The sequence below is a fragment of the Brassica napus genome, chromosome A2 (assembly GCF_020379485.1).
Source record: "Brassica napus cultivar Da-Ae chromosome A2, Da-Ae, whole genome shotgun sequence".
In the NCBI taxonomy this organism is placed as follows: Eukaryota; Viridiplantae; Streptophyta; class Magnoliopsida; order Brassicales; family Brassicaceae; genus Brassica; species Brassica napus.
Window position 1 is genome coordinate 14,343,884 of NC_063435.1, and position 25,082 is coordinate 14,368,965.

The window sequence follows — 25,082 nt, forward strand, 5'->3', positions numbered from 1 at the left end:
TTATTTTATTTGATGGTAGAAGCATTTTTACTTTTTTGTTCATTTATTTGAACATGTAATATATTTTTAATAAATGACTGTGTTGACAATATGACTTTAAAGTTCATATAATATGATCTCAAACTAAATAATTATGTTTTTTTGGTATAACCGAAAACCGACGGTATATAAACCGAACCGAACCGAAGTAAATATGGATTCAGAATGGTAGTTATATTTTACTAACCGAAATACCAAAAACAAAAAAAAAACCGAACCTAAACCGAACCGATATCCGAATTGAACATCCCTAAGTGGAGCTTAATTAAAAATAATTTTTCAGAAACTGGATTCAAAATGCTGAACAGCAGGATATTAAATTCTCTAATCAGTTAAAACTAAAAACATTGAGTTATGAGTGGAAGAGGTCAGAGTCCGACATATATTATCAAATACCTTAGGAACAGTTTTTTTTTTTAATAATAGAACCCAAAATTAAACAAGTCAGATGGATATGAAAGATAGGCGTTATTTCAACGTGGAGTATTATCAACCATGTCAGAAAGGCATTTCAACTCCTTGATTGTGTTGTTATTATATATGTTCGATATTGAATTGACTTAACAGAAAAACGCAAAAGTTAAAACGATTCCGAGTGTCAAAGTATCATTATATATTCTGATGTAAGAAACAATTGGAGTGAATATAAGTATAAAATATAATTGCTGTGATCGTGAATTCGTGATGAGATGGAAATAGATGTGATTAGCTGAGGAACACGTACTCATGAAATGCAAGTGATGATGTGCATATCCATGTGTTATATACTTAATTATGTGTGTTGTCTTTCCATATATAGATTCGGTTTGTAAGATATATCACATGTTCTTGTGCTGAAACCTAACAACAACAACAAGTCAACCACACAAATTATCGTACGTACAACTTACGTAGTAATCAAGAAATCATAATAACAAATAACTAATTTATCAGAAAAATAATACCAAGCACAGCGTGCGAGAGAAACAAACTTAGACCAAGAAACTGTATAATAAGCTATCTAGATGTATATGACTTACACTAGAACCTTCAGTTAATCTAATTAACTCTTGGTTTATATTTTCCAGTTAAACTGAAAAAGAAGAAAAAAAAACACTGTACAAATTTTCTCACGGTCGTTGAATGTTTAAAGAATTTATGTTTAAATAAAAAAAAATTGATTAAAAAACAAAAAGATTGGATTGAAATCCAACTAAATTCCAAATTATGGGACAAAAACTAAGTAGTATAAGTAGTTTGATTTACCCCCACAAAAAAAAAAACTAAGTAGTTTGCTATTACAAACATTTCTAACGATCAGAGAAAATTTTGAAATTTGAATTCTATATTTTATGTTTTAATCACTTATGTATCAATAAAATAATTTCATATTTTAGCCTAAAGGATAAACTTTCAAAATAATGGTTGATCATTCATTAACTTTATAAGTTGATATTTTTTTTTTCATTTTAATTTGCTGGGTTAGGAATGCTACTATATCTGTAAATTAGGCGGTTTCTCTTAGATATATTCGAGAATAATTAAGTGGCCACAAGAATCAAGTGGCAAATCTCTTTCGTATTTTGTCGTCTCTCTTGCTAGAGACTAGTGAGAGCCAGGTGGGACGTCAAAAAGAGAAAATTAAACGCATCATGTATTCTTTATAGGAACATTATATATATACCAACTTTTCATTAGAAAGCGTAAGTGGGATTTGTATAGAATGATCTCGTTTTATGAGGTAAGCATGATGGCTAACAATTTCTCTTTAGATTCATCATTCATGTTTATCTTTACAGAGCAACCAAAATGACGAAATTGCTATTTAGTTGAGGCATGAGAGACGAGTTTGCTGTTTAGTGAGAGGTCATAGCCTCATGGCATTGGCACATGAGTTGATCTCCTTAATGCCATGTTGTGTTTAAAAGGTAAATTTGATTATTCTTCTGGAATGATATATAATAACAACACTGTTTGGGAGAAATTTAATAATACCATTCTTTTCTATATAGTTTTGACGGCTTTTTTTTTTGAGTTGCGATTACGAACTAGCTTTAGTAAAATTATAGGGTTTAGCTTTAGTCTACATGATCAGAAATTTCTAGAAGATTATATACTAATAACTTTGATATGAAAAATATATGTTATTGATTTTATAAACTTATTCGACTGTGATACAATATATACAAGTATATAAGTGAACACAAAAGTAATTTTAGTATAAAAAAGAAGTTTGGATCCCTCCTTTCCTTTTTCATTGCATTTTCTTTAATAGTTGTTAGGAAAAGAATCGTAACGGTGGCATAGTTTTCTGTGAGTATCCGACATTTTGAAGACCATTTTCAATGTTTTGATTTTCTTTATGTTTTGGGTTGATCAAGTCATGTCAGATTAATCCTTCTCCGAACTCAAGATGAGCCTTTAATCTTTTGTGCCTTATTGTCTTTTTATCGAACTTTTAGATTATTAGACCGGATTATAAGTGAACACAAAAGTAAACTCACCTTCAATATAATGTAGATTTAAAAAAAAAATTATAGGTTTTTTTTAGTAAATCTCCACACTTGGCAGATTTTTGTTGTTGTAAGCGATTGTTTTATAATAAAAAATTATTGTATTTTTACCATAATAAAATATTTTTAAGCGATTGTACGTACTTTTGTAAAGTTGTGGAGCAAATTAATTATTTTAATGTAAACCTGATTATTAAAGCGTAATAACATATACCTTTGACATTTAATATTCGGAAAGTACATTTTTTTAAGGACATTCTTGAATTTTTGTTTTGCTAAGAATTGTCTTTTTTTTTGTTCTCTCCTATAAAAACTAAAATGAATACACAACAAAAATAGCAAATTAGCATATTCTGTAAAAAGAAAAGAAAAACATTCAGACACACACTTAGTCAAAAAAAAAACATACAGACATATACAAACAAAATCGTTAAATCTAAGTTAGAAACGAAAGTTATTTGGACAGAAAAGGAAGAATTTTATAACCAAATAAGAATGAGATTAGAAGGAGCCTTTGTCCTCACATATCCAATACGCTCATTCACTACACTTCAGTCTTGACTACTATAAATACCCTCCGACTCCTACTCCTCTTCTCCACCAAACATCATATTCATACCAAAAGGGAACACTAGCTAAGAAAATAATATACTCACATTCTAATAAATTTTTATCTATAAACCTTTATACCAATCCAATCATGCACTCAACGTTAAGCGATGTGTTCATATCGCATCCTATTCACATCCCACTCTCAAACTCACCCGACTTCACATCCCTCCGTCACCTCCCAGACTCCTACACATGGACCCCCAAAGACGATCTCCTCTTCTCCGCCTCCTCTTCCGACGAATCTCTACCCTTCATCGACCTCTCCGATCCCCACGTGGCCACTCGTGTTGGCCATGCTTGTACCACGTGGGGGGCATTCCAGATCACAAACCACGGAGTGCCCTCACGGCTTCTCGACGACATTGAGTTCCTCACTGGAAGCCTTTTCCAGCTTCCCGTCCACCGGAAGCTCAAGGCGGCTCGACGGGAGGATGGCATCTCCGGCTACGGGGTTGCTCGTATTGCTTCTTTCTTCAACAAACAAATGTGGTCCGAAGGTTTCACAGTTATTGGTTCCCCACTTGATGATTTCCACAAACTCTGGCCCAGGCAGCACCTCAAATACTGGTATCTATATATCTTTATCTTCTTCTTTTTTGGGACAAGAGAAAAACTATATATCTTTATCTAAGATTCGTTTTCTTGTAACAACAGACCGTAAATAGCATATCAACATATATATCCACTTCTCTTAAAGGAAAAAAATAAGATTAACCCGGCTCAACCAAAAAATAAGATTAGTGGACGTTAGTACATTACAGTTGACTATTATATATTTCGTTATTTTTTTATGGATACGAGTAGGAATAATCCGAAAAAGGAAAAATAGAAATCGAAATATCTTGCCATGTTGAAGTTTAGTTAAAAGCACAATGAAAGCTGATAGACCCACCAAAGATTATATGTGTCTCAACGATCAGTGGGATATCTGTATACTATATAGTAAGCAGTAACAAAATATAATGGCATTTATGGTAGGAAAAAAGGCTGATGGGCGCATTAATAGATTATGGCTGTCTCAGTTTTTGTATGAAAGATTTGTATACGTTTTAAGATTTCATCTGATTGTCACATCGATTCAACAGTAAAATTATTCAAGAGTATGAGGAGCATATGCAAAAGTTGGCAGCCAAGCTGATGTGGCTGGCATTAGGCGCACTTGGAGTTGAGGAAAAAGACATTGAATGGGCCGGTCCCATTTCAGACTTTCAAGGAGCACAAGCAGCTATCCAACTAAACCACTATCCAATATGTCCAGAACCGGACCGAGCAATGGGTCTCGCAGCACATACCGACTCAACTCTCTTGACCATACTGTACCAGAACAACACCGCCGGTCTCCAAATTTTCAGGGATGACGTGGGCTGGATCACCGTGCCACCTGTCCCTGGCTCACTAGTGGTCAACGTCGGTGACTTACTCCACATTTTGACCAACGGAATATTCCCGAGCGTGCTTCATCGAGCTAGGGTTAACCACCTCCGATCTCGCTTCTCCATGGCTTACCTGTGGGGTCCACCTTCTGATCTAATGATCTCTCCGCTTCCCAAACTCGTTGATCCTCTCCATTCTCCTCTTTACCCATCTCTTACTTGGAAGCAGTACCTTGCAACCAAAGCTACTCATTTTAATCAGTCTCTTTCCTTTATTAGAAACTATCTGTCTTCAGACCAAATATCTTGATGTTTACATTTGTACTTTCATTATTGTACAGCTTTTATCTGGGTAATATGATTAATAATTAATATTTTATTTTACCTCATTACACGAGCATTTTACTGGATAAAATACATGAAACAAGGTACATTTCCTATCCCCCCGCCATTTTTATTTAGAATGTGAAAACTTGCTAGATTTTGATGTTTTTTTTTTGTTGAAATGTTAAATTTATTTATCAACAAAAAAAAAACTACAGAAACTTGGTAGATTTTGATGTTTAAGCAATAAATAAGTACTTATCTCTAAAGGAATCAAATCCTGGGGTCATTAAAAGCTCTCCATAAAGTAATAATGACAAAACAATAATTTGTAACTCACACCATGCATGAACACACTTGTTTTAACCATAACATGCCAGTCAAATTGCTAGTTTTATTTGGAAAATGGCATTATCCGAGTTATTGTCAATAAGTTATAAGTAATATTACATAATCAATATAGAGAAACCAACATTTGTCAATATTAATACGTGGATCCAATCAAATTGCTTAGGTTTAATTGGAAATACCCAATAAGATGATGTATTCTACCAATCCATAATACACTAGCTTAGACCTTAACATGTGTAGCTCCAGAAAAGGACAAGAATCAAAAAAGGATTTATCCTCATCATATATGCATGTATTAAACTTGTTGTGATCAACATATATTCATAACATATGTGTGTGTTCTGTGTATATATATCCTAAGTAATTGTATATATCATGAGCATCCCAATCTTACCAAATCCTAACACCCTCAATTTGCACCAGCCATGCCTTCAATAAATGAAGATGTGTCTATTGGAAACTTAGGCAGTCTCCAAACACTCCCAGACTCATTCACCTGGAAACTCACCGCTGCTGACTCCATTCTCCCTCCCTCCTCCGCCGCAGTGAAAGAGTCCATTCCGGTCATCGACCTCTCCGATCCTGACGTCACCAATTTGTTAGGAAATGCATGCAAAACGTGGGGAGCGTTTCAGATAGCCAACCACGGGGTCTCTCAAAGTCTCCTCGACGATGTTGAATCTCTCTCCAAAACCTTTTTCGATATGCCGTCAGAGAGGAAACTCGAGGCTGCTTCCTCTAATAAAGGAGTTAGTGGGTACGGAGAACCTCGAATCTCTCTTTTCTTCGAGAAGAAAATGTGGTCTGAAGGGTTGACAATCGCCGACGGCTCCTACCGCAACCAGTTCCTTACTATTTGGCCCCGTGATTACACCAAATACTGGTAACGTCCACTACACTTCCACACACATGTATTGGATAGTTTACAAAAGTGTTTCAAATGAAATGAAACTTATATTACTGATTATGAGCTTTTCACATGAAAGTTAATTAACTTTATAAATTATGATTAGATCTTGGCTTTCTAACACTCAACGGTGTCTTGAGTCTTTTTTGGGTGTTTTTCATGCGCAGCGGAATAATCGAAGAGTACAAGGGTGAAATGGAAAAATTAGCAAGCAGACTTCTATCATGCATATTAGGATCACTTGGTGTCACCGTAGACGACATCGAATGGGCTAAGAAGACCGAGAAATCTGAATCAAAAATGGGCCAAAGCGTCATACGACTAAACCATTACCCGGTTTGTCCTGAGCCAGAAAGAGCCATGGGTCTAGCCGCTCATACCGACTCATGTCTTCTAACCATTTTGCACCAGAGCAACATGGGAGGGCTACAAGTGTTCAAAGAAGAGTCCGGTTGGGTTACGGTAGAGCCCATTCCTGGTGTTCTTGTGGTCAACATCGGCGACCTCTTTCACATTCTATCGAATGGGAAGTTTCCTAGCGTGGTTCACCGAGCAAGGGTTAACCGAACCAAGTCAAGAATATCGATAGCGTATCTGTGGGGTGGTCCAGCCGGTGAAGTGGAGATAAGTCCAATATCAAAGATAGTTGGTCCGGTTGGACCGTGTCTATACCGGCCAGTTACTTGGAGTGAATATCTCCGAATCAAATTTGAGGTTTTCGACAAGGCATTGGACGCAATTGGAGTCGTTAATCCCACCAATTGAATCTCCTCTGTTCGAATGTTTTAAACTAAAACTAAAGTTGCGAATCAAATTTGCATTTAGTATAATACATTATTATCATTTTTCTCAACACACTGATAATAAACTTGCACACGTTAGAGTGTGGATACATTTATTGCGGTGGCAAAGAATGATCACCGAGCGGAGGGGTTGACTTGACTCCGCAGTATAACTGGAGAAGATCTTCGCTGGATTTCTTCATGGAGTTGATGTAAGACTCGTAGAAGCGGAGGAGACCGTCGTGCTCGAAAGGGTAGTAACGAAGGGGATGTTGGTCATCGACGAGCTCCTCCGGCGTACGGATGGTCCCTTTGTGGAAGGAGAAAAAACCTAAAGAGTATCTAACTTCATCTGCGCTCATCACCACCCTGTGGTAACACGGCTTTATCCTATCGTTACTCCACGCCTTCACCAATCACCACAACAACAAGATTCAGTTATAACTCAAATCAGTTGCTAAAGTTTTATATTTTTAACTAGACTTTACCGTGAGACCCATGCCGGAAAGAACGACGAATCTTGTCGGAGACGGGTTAAACCCGACCCACTGATCGGTCATGGTTTTGAGCTGGAGACCTAGGACGTGGTTCTGGTGGAGGATACTCATGAAGCTCTTATCAGTATGCGACACGAAACCCGTGTTTGCTTCACCGTTTCTCTGTCTCCTGTAACTCAGCATCCTCAACAGGTACCGAGTTGACTCGGAATGGCTCGCCGAGTGCTTCTTCTCGTCCATTCCATAGCTCTCGTACAGCATCCTCATCACTGTCTGGTCTAGCTGCGCTAATGCCTCTGCGTACCTATGTGTCGTCTGGCTGCAAAAATCCATTTGGTCTGTGATGCATAGACAACAGAAATGGAATGATAAAGAGTTATGATTTTTTTTTTACCAGAAGGGATCGTTTCCTTGCGGCCAAAGTAATTTAGAGAAGTCTTTGCAAGGTTGGGGATGTGTTGCATAATCGATCCCCAAACTCTCGTGGATCCTGTAATCGTCGACGACCATAGACATGTAGCCATGGGAGGCCTTGTGGTTCTCGTTTTTGATCTTGACCTCGTACGGCAGCTCATACATATCCTTCATGCCGGAGAGCAAGTCCTCCCTGAGGTCTGGTGAGACGCCGTTGAACTCTGCCACAAACCAACCCTGCTCCTCCATGGCTCTTCGCACGCTGTCTCTTGTCGTGATCCAGTGACTTGTGCCTGGCACTAGTTTTTCGCGGGAGAAGTCTAGTATTGGTAAGCACTGCTCTTCATGTGAGCCCATTCGAGCGTCTTAGGTGATGATGAGTCTAAAGATTAGTGTATAGATTAGATTCAGAATACCAACGTTCTATTTATACATATATGTTTACAAATTGAATTATAGATTCACAGTAGACTGGGATAAGATCCTTCTTAGAAGGGACAATCGTTAAGAGAGATCCAGTTTTGGCTCTTTTATGCGTCATCAGTATATGATGTTGCTTTCTTTAATTTACTGATTTGCCAACAATCCCAAGTCGCTAAATAAACTCATTATTATTTTATAAACGTTGGTTTAGTGGTTACATATCTTTGTCCAAGTCGAAACAAATACACTCTTTGAAGCATTTGGTTCAATCTCGGTCACAAAAGACAAGCTTTCCGGATTTACGACACAGCCCTTGTTCCCCAACAGAGTTAACAACCTTACCATAACTATACATCAACGGCATCTTCCCCATAACTCTATGAAACTCCCTAATGCACTTGCCTCTTCTCTTCCTGTGTTCCACTCTTCTACTGCTCAACCCAGCTTCTCTCACCCCATTCTCCACTTGCTCTTGTTCTTCTTCGTTATTACGCGCATCTCCCCAATCCCTAACTCTCTCTGCTCCCACCATGATTGGACCTGCTCTCAACTTGTCCGCAGCTACAAAATTCATAAGTATATCCTCGCAGTTACGCATCGTGTCCACAATCCCCCTCATCTCCTCCATCTCCACACCTCCATTGCAGCTATACTCGAAAAGATAATCTTGTTTCATCATCATGAACTTGGTGAGGACGATGGAGTACTTATCCGGGTGAACAGTGTAGATCCAGTCTTTCCCCTGCAAGTCAAACCCGTGCGATCTCACAAACATTCCTAATAAACGATCAGGGTTCGACTTCCACACGGAAAACGCGAACTCCAGCGACTTCTTGTCCACCTCCACGTCATCATCGCATATCAAAACAGCACGAGTGTCTACGGAAGGGCGAGGGAGGAACCTCGCGTTGAGGCTGCTCGATGGTTGCTGGATCAGAGAGATGGAAGCTGTGCCAAGCGAGTAACGGGTGAGATTGTGGTATAAGTGGTGAAGTAGCTGAGCAGGTGTGGTAGGGTTTCCCCAGAGGACTAAGATTGAGGAGACGACTGAGGATCCTGAATACGCGGTTACGATGGATTGGAGAAGAGGAATACGGGACTCAGAGTAACCGTTGATTAGGACGGTGATCTGATCCGATCTGAGTTTCTGAAAGTCTCTCAGTTTCATTGCATCGCACGGATCCGGATCAGCTGAGAGAGTGCGCGAAAACACGAGTGGCGTAACAGAGAGCACAAGGAAGAGAAGAAACGAGATGGAGAAGAAGCCACTGCTAGTTCCGAATTGATCCATGAAACAGATCACAACGAACAATCGAATCTCGGGAGAAGCAGAAGTCCTCCCGGCGAAGTGCGAACTAAATTAAATGGGCTTTTAGTTTACAATGCCGTAAATGATGTAATTAGGCCTAGATAAAGATAATTAAGCTCAAAAGAATATTAAAACCAAGCAAAGCCCAAACTTTTTGAAAGGAGGAAGAATGAAATTTTGAAAAGAGATTCGTACGTGTAAGAGGTGCATGAATATCATATTTTTTTTACCAAGCTTAACAGGATGTGACCCTAGGTTTCTTATCTTCCCTGATACCTGCTGACGAGCCAGTGATTCTGTAAAACGTCTGCAAAATGGGTAAATAAGCCCAACTAGAAGTCAAATGTTTTGAAAGAAAGGGTATGGTAGGTGGGTGCGAGAGAGTAATGTAGGAGAGGAGAATATAAAACATTTAACTAACAAAAACGGGTGAGTTTGTTAGGTTAGGCTACTATTTACTATCTAAGCTACACACTCCGTGTGTCAAACCGCCAGCGCACTTATACCCGACAAGACATGTGTGGTTAAATGACAAACCATAAAACAAGTTGGTCGTTTATTTTAAGCCAAAGTCATAGGTACTACACACTGATAACTGTTAAAATTAGTTTTCCAGCTTCCAGGAAACTAACATTGTATTAAGAAAACACGAGTTGACAGAATCCTCTGCCTCGGATCCTATTGCAGATAGAAACGAAAAATAAATAAATGTAGATATAGTTAACTTTTAGCCAAAAAGAGATAGGGAGGGAGATCTAGTTCAATTATTTGTTATAGATTGGTTAAAAGAAAACCAGATAAAATGGTGAAACTGGAGGAGGGGATGCATGAAAGTGAGTTAAAATGGTGGGGAAGGGTTTGTACCTCGGGTAGCTTTAGATACTGCAGTAAGTATGGCCCACATGAGCTGCTCAAAAGTGTGAAAGTTCATCAGAACTGTATGAGAGCAAAAAGCAAACAAAGAAAGAAAACTAGTGGATTTGGGGTTTAGGGACCCATGCACGTGATTTTGGTCTTTCCTACCTTTTTCAACATTTGTGCATCTTATATTGTATTCTGAAAACTATTTAAATTCACTAACTTGCCCGTGATCGGTCTTATAAGCATGATCTCACAAATCGAAAAAGAATGCATCAATGTCATTTTGATGTATGGCCATTTTCACTTTCTTCTTCCGTCATTTTTATTTGCGATTTTCTAACCTTTTGCATGTGGAGAAGCAAATTAGAGGATATTTAGTAATGATGTCTATTTTCTACTAGAACATTATCATTCTTTATTTTTTTCATATGTAGCTATGATCTAAATATTAATTTTTCAAAAAGTTTATGGCATTGGACCCAAATACAAGGATAGAGAGGCTTGCGCGAAGGAGTCTGCAGACCCATTAATAACCCGAGAAATGAAAATAAACCGACAAAACACGAAGGGCGATGTCGGAGGAGAAGCCAGAGAGTCGACGTCCGAGAGAACTCCAAAGAAGTCCGAAAGTTTTCTTCCGGTGGTGATTGCTCTAACGAGCGCTTGAGAGTCTGTTCTAAAACAGATTTTGGTGAGATCGAGAAAGGAGGCATGGATCTAAATATTAATTTAAAAGAAGCATATATTTTATTTTTCAACATAAAAATATATATTAATATGAAAGTGTATTCAAGAAGTATATCAGAAGAGACATACTGTTAAAAAGAACCTATGTGCCTTCAGTTAAGTAATTTATCTATGCATTTTGGTTACACGAATTTCTAGTTACAACCAGATAGTTTGCTGCCATTTAATTTGCATATACGTATATACATATGTCTTTTTTGTCATGTACATATATACATGTGAAAAGGTTACAAGCAAAATATGATATATTTAGTGAGGATTGTCCACATTGTTTTTGTGTCATAAGCTAGCTAGAGACACTGATTGAGAGAAAGAGTAGAAATGTGGGGACTGTTGTGACAATAAAATGGTCCCCGACAAGAATCTTCAAAACTACACGAAATCCAAGTTTGAAAGTTAACGGTCACCAAAAATAAATAAAAAAGAAAAAGAAAAAAACAGCCTCGATTCTCCCGCTATCCGTTGTCTTCTGAAGCCAACCACTGTTACAGTACTTCCTCTATAGGGGTATAACAGTCACCACTCTTGATTGTTTTGTTGTTTAGTGTAATTTGCGACGACTAATTAGAAAGATTAACTATTCCAAAATGCAGCCAGTTCTGTGTTGGGTGCATAGAAGAAGATGATTATGTTCAGCTAAGGGTAAATATCGCCAACGCCTCCCTTTGTCTCATAGACATGATTCTTAATTTTTTTGGTAAGCGGATGACTTTTTATAATTAAAAAAATCGCAAATAGCAAGTGGGGGAAAGGCTTTACTTTAATTATCTGGAATAAATCTTAAATTGGCTTTTTCTCATATGAATGGAAAAATGACCGATAAAAAACAAAAGTGAATTTCTTATAAATAAAAGCTTGTAAAAAAAAAAAAGGTTGTGAGAAAATAGGAGGAGAAAAAAGGGGAGGTTTTGTTTTTTTTTCCTTTTTGCTTTCTCTACAAACAAAAGTGTCTCCCTTTTTTCTAATCTCCTTCTTCTTCTTCTCTCTTTCTCTTTTCGCCGTTCCTGCGATTCTGAATTCTTTTTAAGCTTTGATATCCTTCCTTTCAGAATCGTAGTAGCAATGGCTTTTTAATTTCCCCTTTTTTTATTAATTAGCCAAAAAAAGGGGATTGCTTTGGTATCTCCCCTCCTCTCCCTCTTCATTCTCGCCGCCGGCAGATGGCCAAGTCGTCACCATCCTCACAAAATCCTCCGAACTTGGTGGATTGCTCGCTAGGGTCTGTCTCAACACCCACATAGATCAAACGATCTGATCTGATCCCAATCGATCTCAATTGAGGAAGAAGAGATGGGGAAGGTGGTAGAGAAATTGGGAAGATGCTTAAAGACGGTGTTTTTCATGGTTGCCATGTTGGTTTCCCTCTTAGTCTCCTCCTTGCCTGTCCTCGTTGCCATCGGCGACGTCTTGGTCCCAACCTTTTTGCTTTCCAGCTTTACTTGTCTGACCTGTTACAGCTTCAATGACCATCTCAGCAGATACAGCTTCAAGACCTCTTTGACTGATATTCCTCTCGTCTCCCTCCTCAGATCTTTCCTCCTCATCTGTACCTTTCACCTTCCCTCCTTTCCTTTGAGAGTTTTCTCCACTTTTTTAATCTTAAAAGTTTCTTTTTTTTGTTTATTGATGAACAGGTGTGTATTCACTATCCGATGGGCCTGCACTCTCTCACGGACCTTACCTCGGAACTGTGTCCTTGTGTTCCGTTGTTTCCATTGTTCTTCTTTCGGTTAAAGCTTGTATTTTTACTGCTAACTCTCAGCTTAACTCTGAAGCATCGATCTCTCCGTCAAGGCAACGACTTCACCTCAAGAAGTCTTGGGGAATGCCAGTTTTGTTCCTTTCTTCTGTGGTTTTCGCTCTTGGTCATACCGTTGTTGCTTATAGAACTAGCTGCCGAGCTCGGAGGAAACTCTTGTTCCACAGAGCGGTCGACCCTGAAGCTGTAAGCTTACTAACTTTGCCTGCAAACCTTTTAACTAAACATCATCTCTTTGACTTCTGTGTGTTTTTTTGTTTGCAGGTTCTTTCGTGTAAAAGTGTCTTCTCTAGTTACCAGAAAGTCCCACGTTCTCCCATTCCTTTGGTTCGGAAGGTCTCCAAGACTGATGGCGAGGTCAGACGGAAGCTTCCTTCATCTACTTCCAATGATGGAGAGCTTCCAGTGAGAGTACTCGCTGATCTTGACAGCTTGTTCGTTACAGTCACGGGACTCTCTGTGCATTACAAGATTTGCACACCTGGCTCGCCTCGGCAGTCGTCTGTCTCCTCAACTCTTTCTCCCGAAGCTAATTCTATGCTCAATGTGCCGGAGGCGATGGCAGGAAGGTTGAAGCTTGACAGGAAACTATTGAGCATGGTCACTAGAAACAAGCTCAATCATCATCACCATAAAAGCTGCAGCAGCCTCTTCAACAATTCGTCTTCTTCCTTGCACGATCCTCTCCTAGAGGGTTCTCCTACTTCTCCTCTTCTTTTCAAAGATACTCAGGAAGAAGAGGATGTCATGAATGCGTCCAGTTGCGGTGGTGTCACGGAGCAGCAAGATCCCTCCGATGGAAGTTTTGGTGTAGTGCTGGTTCATGGATTTGGAGGTGGAGTGTTCTCTTGGAGAAATGTGATGGGTTCTCTCGCCCATCAGCTTGGCTGTGTTGTCACTGCTTTCGATAGGCCTGGTTGGGGATTAACCGCTAGGCCTCATGTTAAGGATTTGGAAGAAAGAGATTTGCCAAACCCTTACACTCTGGAAAATCAGGTAATTTGATCTTCATTGGTGGAAGCTTTTGTATTTGCACTTCAGAAAGAAATGTAAAAACTCAATGATGTGTTCTTGGATGTTTGCAGGTAGACATGCTTGTTGCTTTTTGCCACGAAATGGGGTTTGCTTCGGTAGTCTTGGTTGGCCATGATGATGGAGGTTTGATTGCTCTCAAGGCTGCACAAAGATTGGTAGCATCAAATGATGATGCCACCATCAAAGTGAAAGGAGTGGTTTTGCTTAATGTAAGCTTGACGAGGGAAGTAGTCCCAGCTTTTGCAAGAATACTTCTGCACACATCACTAGGAAAGAAACACCTTGTTCGCCCGCTTTTGCGAACTGAGATAGCTCAGGTGGTGAACCGTCGAGCTTGGTATGATCCTGCCAAGATGACATCAGATGTCTTAAAGCTATACAAGGCACCACTCCATGTCGAAGGCTGGGACGAGGCGCTTCACGAGATTGGTAGACTCTCATCCGAGATGGTGCTTTCAACTCAAAATGCACAGTCGCTTCTCAAAGCAGTGGAAAGCTTACCAGTATTAGTCGTTGCTGGAGCAGAAGACGCACTTGTTCCCCTCAAGTCCTCCCAAGTCATGGCTTCAAAACTCTTTAACTCTGTAAGTCTTCCGTATATTTAATTAAAACGAATAACTCTCTGTCTCTCAGGGACTAACATTAGACATTGTTCAAACAAACAGAGGCTAGTAGCAATCTCAGGATGTGGTCATCTGCCGCATGAGGAGTGTCCAAAGGCGCTTCTTGCAGCCATGACCCCATTCATAAGCAGACTTGTACTTAGTGACTGAGTGATCACTTCTTGTTGTCTTCTTAGATCACAATCGATTAGTGGTTTGTGTTTTGTTTTTCTTTTTGTCTGCCCCAAAAGGAAAGAAGTTGGGGGGTGATTTTGAGGTCTTAGCAGCTGTGTGTGTATTCATCATGACCAGAGTTATTGTAATTTTCTCTGTTTTCATGTGATTGAAAGCTTTTCTATTTATTTGTCCGTTAAAGTACAAGTGTGAAATGCTGAATCTTGGTAAAAAGAATCCGGTTTGCATTAACTTATGTCCGAACCAAACCAAGTTTCTTTTGTACCGACTATAAATAAGGAAAGAGAAAAGTAATATTAGTTGTGAAGGCCTATCACGCGCCTATGGTTTTACTCCCTCTTTGGATTCTGGGATTGGTTTTACACTTTTACTCTTTTGATTCTGGGATGACGCGCTCAACGCGCTTTGCATGGGCATCATCAGACAAGCTTCTTCTCTCCTTGTTTATTTAAATCAGACAAATTTCATTTATAAATAAGAGAAACTCGTTTTGATCAAAAAAATATATATATATAAGAGACTCCATCAAAAATATTTCAAGACAAATACCTAAAATAGTAATAAAATATATTTTTATTTTCCAAATAGCACATAAGAAATAAAATTTCAAACCAGCTAAAAGTAAACTCTTTAAAAAATAGATTTAGATTTGAATTTATTAATGATAATATAATTCTTTTGTTACAAAAATGTCAATCTAGAATTTTGATACAATTTATATCGATTTTAACTGTAGTATTAATTGTAAAGTACTTTAATCTTACAAATAGTTTTGTTAAAACTATCATTTCAACTTTGTGTCAAATTATCTTATGACTATCATTTCAACTTTGTGTCAAATTATCTTATCCATCATCCACTTTGTTACATGGTTACTTTATTAATATCGTCTCTTAATATGGGTTAGTAGGCAAATTAACCCATTTTTTAACCAAAAGTAACTTTTATTTGCCCTGGCAGTGTCAAAACAAAAGACAAGGGATTCAAGAGTGAAGACGCTTCTTTTCCTGAGTGCATCTTTTTTTTTTTATAACATCCTGATTGTATCTCTTCTTCTGAACACCAGCACCGAGTATGCTTACAAGCACTCTCTCTGAACAGGCTGAAACTTTATAGAAAACTTTTCTTCTTTTCTTTTGCCTAACACCTTTTACATATTTTTTGAGTTTCAAACATCACAAGCACATAAAACATATACAAACTGGAAATGTCTTGAGCTAATAATGCATTCACCCACATCTTACAATCATATCTATTTTAAAAGCTTTGAAAGCTACTACGAAAGAACTGACGAAAAGTCTGAGACCATCCAAAGATTTCCCCCGTCTCAGATTGGTCGATTCAGACATCATATTTGGCAGTTCATGTTCTAGATGAGCTGGTCTCTGCTCCAGAAACAGTCATCAAGCTTCCAGTGTCGGACATGTAGTGATAATTGTAATTGATTCTGGTCACTAAATCAGCCAAATGAGGAAAGTGTCCAACATTCAGCTTCGAAGACAATACCTGCATATTCAATAATCAACTAAGCTTTCATATTACAACTAACAAGTATACAGAGTTTTAGATTCGATGGCCTTACTCTAAGGAGGAAAGCTATGCAGTCTTCAAATTGTTTCTCAATGCGGTCTATTTCCATTTCGCATCTAGCCTTGATCGCTGCTGAGACTGCTCCACCGCTGCTCAGAGTCTGTTGTATCGAGTAGAACTCCAGAGCTAATCCGAGAATCATGTTGATCCGACTTGCGATGATTGCCCACTACACAGCAACCATCAAACATGAAACACTTAGTTTTCTGGCGCCACAAATTCACACACACAAAATCTTATGCAACTGAAGAGATAATGTAATGGTCCATGTACCAGCTTTTCTTGAACCACAAAGCATTGCCTCTGAATCGATAACAAGTAGGTCTCATGTACATATATGACCTCGTCTAGAGACCCTGCTTTTACCATTGCTTCGCACAGTTCGCGCCATGCTGTGTGATATACCTGTTTACAAGATCCAGTAAGTATATTATTGAAGCCGTAAGATCAACTTTCTATTTTGCCCACAGCTCTTCCACATATATTACTTCAACGAAAATGATACTGTAATCATAATCAATCATATAGTATCAGACATTACCCTGTCCATTACGTATTGATGAAAAGCATCCACAAAATTAAGTAGCTTTTGTTCAAGTAACCAGTGGTGCTTGCGGATTTTTGTTGCTGAGCCTTTACCCTATCACATACACAAACGCACCAAATCACAAATTTTATCAAACTACACCACGTTATTATCAATACTCTTTATATTTATCCATATTGATCATAACATTGATTAGCCCCTTTGAAAGTGTATTTAGATGTCACATGAAACATTCTAAGAAGAAAGAAATGAGCAAGAACCTTCCACATCCACCTTCGTGCTTTATCTAGCACATATTTTGCTCGTTTGACCTTCAGCAAAAATCCCATCACCTGTTTTCATTTAAATAATTAACACATGAGAACGACAAACTGTTTCCCCAAAAAAATACAGATGAGAAAGGGTTACCTGGTTATACTTCTTAATGGCCTCACTATTGGCAATAAGCTCAAGCGGCCATGGCACCTTCAAAAATAGTTTGGATATTTAAATACACAAAAATGTTAATACGCTGCAACTGGTTGGACGAGTAAATGTCTTTCTCTGTACCTTGTATGTGAATTTGAGAGACTCGAGGCAGTCTATCCCAAAGTTGTTAATACGGCTTTTACGAGTGGAAGAAAGGGGTACTACATCACCCTTGTCATCTTTGTCTTTGTCTAAACAACCTTCTCTGGAAATAGATACCACCAACGAATCAGGACTGTTTAACAGCATGGCATCAGCTGAATTCCTAATTGATTCCTGTAGATAACCATTCAAATTTGGAATCAACCTTGTTTGTGTGAACACGATATACGGCAGTTTTAGTAGAAAGAGCTAAATCAAACTTGGTTACCTGAAGGATTATGTTCAACTCAAAATCATCATTTGTTAACTCTCCCTTGCCCAACTTGTTGAATATGACAGTCAGAAAATGCTGCAGAAGGTCCCCTGAAAATTTTACGGTTTCGTTAAGATTCCAGATACAGGCCATGTAGACAAAGATGCTGAAGCACATAAAACCTACCTGAACCTAACAAGTAAATGGCACGCAACACGGCAAGTTCGTGCATCAATTTCCAATCATTCATTAGTTTTGATAAAATCATTTTGCCAATGTAGTCCACCTACAACACGCACAACTTTCATAAGCTCACAAAAGTATGCAATGCCATAGAAACAAACGGCACTGCAAAGCATATATCACCGTACCTGCCTCCTGATGTAGATTGTGAAGCATTCTTGCATTATTACAACAGGAAGCGGAGCATCCCTTGGCTCTGCCTTTAGCATCCAGCTGAGAACTTTTGAAAGAAGGGTACTATTCTTTTGGAAAGGTAGGAACTCTGACATATGGAGCTCCGGCTTTTGTTTTTATTGTTGATAACAAAGATTCCAAAGTCAGCTATCAGAAACTATTGCACGTGGAATAAAAGTTAAGGAGTGGACATAGAATGATTATATCATCACTATCAAAGTACCTGGAATGACGGAAGCAAAGTGGGAAAGGGAAACAACGTTTCAAGAACTTCGGTGTCATCCTGAGAAGAAAGATATTCAGATGTACCAAATTGGAATCCAAATTTGTAGTTTGTGCCGCTCAATCCAGCATCTGCCAGGCCAGATTCCTCAAAAATAGCACCCAACAAACTCTCATCATTTAGAGACGGTAGACAGTAGTTGTGTGACAAGTTCAAGACATTCCAAGCATTCTTATTCCTCTCAAGATCCATTTTAGATACTGAAACAACAGGGTTTTCATGACAGAATAAACCCTGCAATGCCTTTTTGACAGTGAGGCTAGTTTTTCCGTCCTTCACACCAGTAAGATAACATGCACTCTGGTGTTCTGATTTGGCCTCCATAGCTCTTTTCTCTTGCACGGCACCGACCAACAACTTATACCACATTCGCTCTGAGCACGTGAGCACTGGAAGATCTTTGTCAACCATGCCACTCTCCAGCTCTCCACTTATATATGATGCTAAAGTTGGAGAAATCTCCCATTCATCCGCCTCATCTTTCCACAGATATCTAGAGACGTGATCACCATGGCCTATAAGGCCAGCAAGTGTTAGACAAAAGATTTCAGACAAGGATAAGTCTGCAGTGCTCCTAATGTTGTTGTTTTTCGCCGGTAGTGTAGAATTCCCAAAACAATTTCTCCCATGGCGCTGAATCTCTGAAGACGTGGAAGGAATACGCTGCATCAGCTGCAATGACTTTCCAGCAGAAACAATCGATTTAGAGATGTCTTTTAAGAATAATGGGCATAGCACCCGATTGTTCTGCTCTTTGTCTTTGTCAGAAACTGAACTGGAGTCAGTTCCACTCAGTCCTTTCTTTTCACTTGACTTTGGGCCCGGCACCTTCATCAACATATAACTTTTCTCCCAAAACTCTGCATCGTTGACAGAGACGGATTGATTGGCTGTAAAAAACAACTGCGAAGAGCAAAAACCACAACCAAAGATTTATCATCATCATTAAACTTTCAATGAGCTAGCCTTGTAAAGAAGTCATTGATGCATGTTAAACTGCTATAAAGAAATTTAAGAAGAGCCATAGAAGATAGATACAAACACGTACCTCACCAAAAGGATCATCAAGAGTTCCCTCAAACAACCATGAATCCAAACCCTCTATATAAGGCAATAAAGTTCCAGCAAAGATTTGCAGCAGCATGTGAAATCCTTCCACCTGGTCCAGATATTATCAAATACACCAGCTTGGGAAGAAATCAAAAACGAAGGGAGAAAGAAAAACATAAAAACAGAATGAGAGAAAGGCAACAAACCTCACCACGTTGGACAAGGCATACTTGATCCAACTTCTTGTAAAGGAAATCAAGAACGTGGACAGCAACTTCAGCAGTGGAAATAGTATAACTTGGATCAAAATACGCATGAGGAATAGCACCACGTACGACTTGCAAAAGGTATTCAGCACCTGAACACAGACTACCAAATAGAGAAAAAGATTAAATATACACAAAGTTATCTCTTGAATAAAAAAAGAATATAGGCAGCAACACACCTAGATAAAGCACTAGTTAATCCCAAGAGGGTTGGAGTGGCAGTAAGAGTAGAATCATTGATCTTCACTTCCTCGTTCAAAGAAATGTCTCTGAGTCTCTGTCCTAACGCCACTTGTATATCATCAGTCTCAGCAAAATAAATGTTCAAGAAAGTAAGTTTCGATGCTTGCCTGGAGCCAGGCAGAGACAGAGTTAGAAAATGCCATTAAGGTAGGAGGAGAGTTGTTGCTAATTCCAGCGAGGATAGACTCGACAAGCTTCAGACAAGTTGCGGCATACAAAAAAGGAGCGAGAAGGGCATGAAGGCTTGTCCGAGACAAATGAGAGACGCGAATCTCGTTGGTTCTAGCGAGGAAAGACTGTCGAGCTTGGTCCCAGACAATGACGGGGCTAGACAGGCCTTGCATAGCTTGTAAGACACCTCTCACCTATCAACAAAACAAAAAGAGGTTGTTAGCCGATGAGAAACCGAGGAGAGTAGTGTTTGGGGGGGGGGGGGGCATTACCAGATCCAGTTCAGTGACGGTCACTGAGGGAGTGGAGTGTGACCAAACTCTGCGACTGCACATCGCCCCCGGAGTTAGGGTTGTTTCTAAGCCAGTCCGATCAACTCGAACCGGCGACTCCATAATTGTTGGTTTCCTTCCGCTACCTATATATTTTGATTTTGATTTTGATTTCCGCAGTCATACGAGGTAAAGAGAGAGAGATCTCAGGCCCATTGGTAAAGTAAGCCCGTCGCAGTTACCAGTAATTACCAGAACATATCCTTTTTATTCACAAATACTTTTGTTTTTTTGCACTTTGAGGACTTCCACTCGGTACTAATCATGTTATAGCCCCACCCATTTTAAAAAATTTAAGAAAATCCCTGCGCCTCTGAACTTCTTTAACATTTGAATACAAAGCGATGATAAAGATACACTTGGGTCCTCAAACTAAAGCATCTTTGATATAAAATCATCATAATGCCTTTACTATGAAAGATGCAGCTTTTCTAAATCTGCCACAAGACAGCACAAAGTAAGCTACTTGCTTGGCAAAAGAAGCTAACTATCAAGGAAGCCACCCCTGCATCATTGCATCCACCATGTCCATGACCATGCTTATGCATTTTTCATCAAAATCCATCTTTTGTGCTCCTGCTGGCTGTTAAATATCCTTATTATTGGTTGAAGAGTCTCCTCTCCCCCCCACCGCAACCACAGCTACTTATAACGCCTCCTTCAAACACGAAATCAAGGCATAAAAATTTAGCTAGTAAGGAAAAAAGTAGATCCAAGTAGTGATTAGAATAACCAACCAACCAACCTTTTGAGAGATTTACTTCTTAATCTGATGGGTTTCCTCTTCTTCTTTTTCTTTTTCATTTTGCAGATTCCAGTCACAATCTCCTCAATGTCTATTGTTGTATCATCGACATGAGTTTTCAACAGATTGCATTTATCCAAACCCATCAGTTGATGAACAGCGCTTGGGACAAGGGAGGTATCCTTTTTTCTTACATATTCCATTAGCACAAGCCCTGTCATATACCCCCAAGTAACATACTTGTAAAAGATGGAAAGCTTCACAATAAGAATCATGATTGTGCAACATACCGAGAGCGCGGAGCAACTTGAGATCAAAATAATCAGCGAGTTCGTAGTGATCAGTTATTTCAGCTCGATGAATGGCTAGCTTCTTTAAGCTGATGAGCAAATCCTGCAAAAACGAATTTTGGTGAGGAGGATTGGTAATAACAATCGTTGAATGGGTTTCCTCGTCTCAAAGTAAATAAATAAATATAACTACCAGTTCAGGTTCTGAAAGAGAGCAAAGCCAAGAGATATCTTGCGTCCTATTGTTCTTCAAGACTTCGCTGAGTTCCTCCATCTTTTAAGTCTTCCTAAGAGAAGGAAGGGCATAAAGAACACTTTGTTTCTAACAGCAACAATCCAAATACTAAATCAATGGCTGAACCAATAAAAACCAAAACCGTTAGCTAACATGGACTAGTCGGCTCACCTAAATGGAATTAAACAGGCTTCAAATAAGAAAGCAGCTGGCGATTTAGTGCTTGTCCTCCTCACCACCTGGGTTTTAAAATAATGGAGACTCCAAGTCAGAGTAATAGTCAGCAAGGGGGAAGGAAGGAGACGCAAACAATAAACCCTAATTTATCTATCAACCTCTCGTCGGTAAATCAATTTAAATTTGGTGTGATTTATAATTAAGATACGTAATTAAACACCAAGGATCCGTGGCGCAATGGTAGCGCGTCTGACTCCAGATCAGAAGGTTGCGTGTTCGATTCACGTCGGGTTCAAAAATCTCGAAAATTTGATCCTTTATTTTTTTTGTTTCATAGTTACGTCTGTTTATTTAAAATTAATGTCGAAACAACGTAGCCAGGGGGGAAGTCGTTGGTCAAAAGCATTCCTCTTTCTTGTTTGATGATGCTGAAATGTTACTCTGTGAGACTGATTCATAATATGAGATAGCTTAAGCTTATAGCTACACCACATTAATGGTATGTTACTTTAAATTTTCATAATCTGCAAAGGCTCTGTGATGTATTCTCATTACACTTTCATCAGATTCTGATTGCTATTACTTCACCATTCACCAGGGAAGGAAGCTGCTCGATATAGACTTTCCCGAGGGTCCTTTTGGAACAAAGGTTACTACTGTCTTGGATGAAATCAACATGGGATAGACTGAGATTCTTGTTTTCACTTTTACTTTATCTCTGCTACAGTAAGCTCCTGCTATAGTCAAATCCTACTACCACATGAGAATAGTTGGTTGCCCAGGAGGTGAAGCAGGTGTTCTTCTTTTTCTCTTTCTCTCTACGTATCAGATATCATATCTTACCCACTTTAATGTGGAGCAAAGAGAGATATATCTTTTGAACGGCAGAGGATGAGCATGACGTTGTCTGGTTTTGGCTGGAGAAAGGCAAGTCTTTTGAGTGCCCTGTGTGTTCCCAGTACTTTAAGGTATGTATGTATCCTAGCTTCTCTTTAAATCTACAAAGCAAATTAAGTTTCATAAACTTATCACTGCAAAATGGGTTTAATGATTGATAGCTTCAAGTGGTTGGTCCTGGGGGACCTCCTGACGGACATGGCGATCACCACCACTGAACTCCCAAGAATAAGAAAGAAAGGGTGTGGTGGTGGCTTCGCTTCTGAAACGCGAACCCCCTTTTGGTTTTCTTTATGCTGTTTACTTCTCTTCCACCCAAGGTTTTGAAACCCGGACTGGACCGGCCGGTTGGACCGGTTCAACCGTGACTCCCACACCTAGCCGAGTCCGGGTCAGTTCTAAAACTGGATGTGAGTTGAACCGGTAAAATCGGCCAAAAACCGTAAGAACCGGTGACCTGGTTTTATTGAAAACTCCGGTTTATAATTCAAATCTAATTAACCATTTGTTCTTCATTGATTTATAAAGAATTTTCTTTCAATTTGCTTTGATTTAGCTAGATTTGATATAGCAAACGAAAAAGAAACCTTTTATGTGCACGAAAAAAAAATGTAAATGAAAACATTACAGGAACTTGAGCTCACGTAACAATGGAGGAGAGAAGAAGAAGAAACTGTTGAAACTCTACGTTAGATTGCTTATGGATTGTGTATGTGAATGAAGAATAAGAATAACTCTCTTATATTAACCTCAAAGGTAAAACTTACTCAAAACCTTTAATTCCTCAAACTCATACAATCTCATCATAACTCGATGGATGTATTTATATAACTAAACATAGATCCTATTATCATGCTTATAGATAACTCCTAAAACATCTTTATCCATATCTCAAACTCAAATAGATTAGGACTATGTTTAGCTTGCTTCACACGTCATTCTCCTTGTCTTGTTAACTTCATGCTTACTCCAACATACTCCCCCTTAAGCTTGAAGTGAACCTGTGCTGCATCTACAACTCCAATAAGTTCTCTCATCTCTGTGAATCTGATCTTCCCGAGTCCTTTAGTCAAGATATCCGCTTTCTGCAAGCTTCCTGAAACGTGCTCCACCTCCACTTGACCATTCTCGACACACTCCCTTATGAAATGATATCTTCGGTGAATATGTTTAGAGCGGCCATGGAAAACAGGGTTTTTCGTAAGAGAGATAGCGGACTTATTATCAACTCGGATGGTTACTGCCTCACATTCTCCTCCAGTGATCTCGCTTAGAAGTTCTTGAAGCCATATGGCCTGTTTCGCAGCTTCAGTGGCTGCCATGAACTCAGCCTCGCAAGATGATAGTGCCACGCTTTCTTGCTTCTGAGAACACCAGGTGATAGGACTGTCGTTGAGGTAGAATATGTGTCCTGTTACGCTTCTACCATCATCATCATCGACGGTGAGAGAACTGTCACTGTATCCTAGCAACCTTACAGTATCAGCGCGCGTGTAAGTGAGTCCATAAGTGCTGGTTCCACGCAAATACCTCAGAACCTGCTTCAAAGCTCCATCGTGAGAGACTTTAGGATCAAGCATATACCTGCTAAGAACTCCAATGCTGTATGACAGGTCAGGGCGTGTGTGGATAAGATATCGTAAGCATCCAATGCTTCTTCTGTATTTCTTCTCATCAACACCCTTCTCATCGGTAGCTTTGGATAACTTCAGATTCATATCCATCGGTACATGTGTGGGATTGCAGTCGTTCATACCTGTCTCAGCAAGAATACGTGAAGCATATCTCTCCTGTCTCAACGTGATGCCTCCCTCGTGCTGTACCACTTCGATCCCCAAGTAGTAGGTGAGCCTACCCAAGTCACTCATCTCGAATTTAGAGGCCATCTCTTGCTTAAACTCGCTTATCATTGCAACATCAGATCCTGTAACAAGTAAATCATCCACGTATACTGCTACAATAAGAATCTCCTCGTTCTTCTTTCGTTGATACAACGAAGCTTCTTTAGAGCACCGTGTGAAGTTCAGATCTCGGAGTATCTTGTTTAGCTTGTAGTTCCAGGCTCTTGGAGCCTGCTTAAGTCCATAGAGGGCTTTAGAGAGCTTGTACACCTTTTCTTCACTCCCTTTGACCTCAAAACCCTCAGGCTGCTTTACATAAACCTCCTCTTTAAGATCTCCGTGGAGAAAGGCGGTCTTTACATCGAGATGATGTACTTCCCAGCCATGTGATGCTGCCAATGCAATGATGAGACGAATGGTTTCGATTCTTGCAACTGGTGCGAACACCTCGTC

At 39.3% G+C, this 25,082-nt stretch overlaps 7 protein-coding genes and 1 non-coding gene across 10 annotated transcripts; 4 read left to right on the top strand and 4 right to left on the bottom strand.

Moving 5' to 3' along the window:
- The first annotated feature begins 3,086 nt into the window (after positions 1 to 3,086).
- Positions 3,087 to 4,905, top strand: LOC106398539 (gibberellin 3-beta-dioxygenase 2). Its single transcript, XM_013839078.3, has 2 exons — positions 3,087 to 3,710; positions 4,229 to 4,905. Exons 1-2 carry the CDS (start codon positions 3,232 to 3,234, stop codon positions 4,824 to 4,826), a joined length of 1,077 nt encoding a protein of 358 aa, XP_013694532.2. The 5' UTR covers positions 3,087 to 3,231; the 3' UTR covers positions 4,827 to 4,905.
- Positions 4,906 to 5,523: 618 nt separating this feature from the next.
- On the top strand, positions 5,524 to 6,951 carry LOC106398553 (gibberellin 3-beta-dioxygenase 4). The gene is made up of 2 exons (XM_013839091.3): positions 5,524 to 6,074; positions 6,266 to 6,951. The coding sequence occupies exons 1-2, from the start codon at positions 5,617 to 5,619 to the stop codon at positions 6,861 to 6,863; spliced, it is 1,056 nt and encodes a 351-aa protein (XP_013694545.1). The 5' UTR covers positions 5,524 to 5,616; the 3' UTR covers positions 6,864 to 6,951.
- On the bottom strand, positions 6,901 to 8,354 carry LOC106398563 (probable 2-oxoglutarate-dependent dioxygenase AOP1). Its single transcript, XM_013839101.3, has 3 exons — positions 7,772 to 8,354; positions 7,369 to 7,696; positions 6,901 to 7,287 (listed from the first exon to the last, which is right to left on the bottom strand). The coding sequence occupies exons 1-3, from the start codon at positions 8,146 to 8,148 to the stop codon at positions 6,994 to 6,996; spliced, it is 999 nt and encodes a 332-aa protein (XP_013694555.2). The 5' UTR covers positions 8,149 to 8,354; the 3' UTR covers positions 6,901 to 6,993.
- Positions 8,355 to 8,383: 29 nt separating this feature from the next.
- LOC106398570 (glycosyltransferase family protein 64 C3) lies at positions 8,384 to 9,589 on the bottom strand. Its single transcript, XM_013839106.3, has one exon. It carries the CDS (start codon positions 9,503 to 9,505, stop codon positions 8,480 to 8,482), a length of 1,026 nt encoding a protein of 341 aa, XP_013694560.2. The 5' UTR covers positions 9,506 to 9,589; the 3' UTR covers positions 8,384 to 8,479.
- Positions 9,590 to 12,011: 2,422 nt separating this feature from the next.
- On the top strand, positions 12,012 to 14,889 carry LOC106436783. Its single transcript, XM_013877727.3, has 5 exons — positions 12,012 to 12,677; positions 12,766 to 13,076; positions 13,155 to 13,886; positions 13,976 to 14,509; positions 14,591 to 14,889. Exons 1-5 carry the CDS (start codon positions 12,422 to 12,424, stop codon positions 14,696 to 14,698), a joined length of 1,941 nt encoding a protein of 646 aa, XP_013733181.2. The 5' UTR covers positions 12,012 to 12,421; the 3' UTR covers positions 14,699 to 14,889.
- A 942-nt stretch (positions 14,890 to 15,831) lies between these two features.
- Positions 15,832 to 20,634, bottom strand: LOC111213754 (gamma-tubulin complex component 5-like). The gene is made up of 16 exons (XM_048756109.1): positions 20,385 to 20,634; positions 20,049 to 20,306; positions 19,878 to 19,975; positions 19,639 to 19,801; positions 19,431 to 19,541; positions 18,323 to 19,285; positions 18,054 to 18,206; positions 17,869 to 17,968; positions 17,698 to 17,792; positions 17,409 to 17,603; positions 17,268 to 17,324; positions 17,120 to 17,191; positions 16,854 to 16,952; positions 16,586 to 16,717; positions 16,305 to 16,481; positions 15,832 to 16,228 (listed from the first exon to the last, which is right to left on the bottom strand). Exons 1-16 carry the CDS (start codon positions 20,505 to 20,507, stop codon positions 16,085 to 16,087), a joined length of 2,940 nt encoding a protein of 979 aa, XP_048612066.1. The 5' UTR covers positions 20,508 to 20,634; the 3' UTR covers positions 15,832 to 16,084.
- Positions 20,635 to 20,754: 120 nt separating this feature from the next.
- On the bottom strand, positions 20,755 to 22,031 carry LOC125575309. 3 transcript variants are annotated; one of them, XM_048756120.1, is made up of 5 exons: positions 21,886 to 22,031; positions 21,673 to 21,762; positions 21,480 to 21,582; positions 21,190 to 21,403; positions 20,755 to 21,102 (listed from the first exon to the last, which is right to left on the bottom strand). In XM_048756120.1, exons 2-5 carry the CDS (start codon positions 21,751 to 21,753, stop codon positions 21,087 to 21,089), a joined length of 414 nt encoding a protein of 137 aa, XP_048612077.1. In that variant the 5' UTR covers positions 21,754 to 21,762; positions 21,886 to 22,031; the 3' UTR covers positions 20,755 to 21,086. The 3 variants fall into 3 exon arrangements, with proteins under 3 accessions (XP_048612077.1, XP_048612075.1, XP_048612071.1); XM_048756118.1 differs by having other exon boundaries at positions 21,673 to 21,766; XM_048756114.1 differs by having other exon boundaries at positions 21,673 to 21,801.
- An 83-nt stretch (positions 22,032 to 22,114) lies between these two features.
- On the top strand, positions 22,115 to 22,186 carry TRNAW-CCA. Its single transcript has one exon. It is a non-coding gene; the product is annotated as a tRNA-Trp (tRNA).
- Positions 22,187 to 25,082: the final 2,896 nt, after the last annotated feature.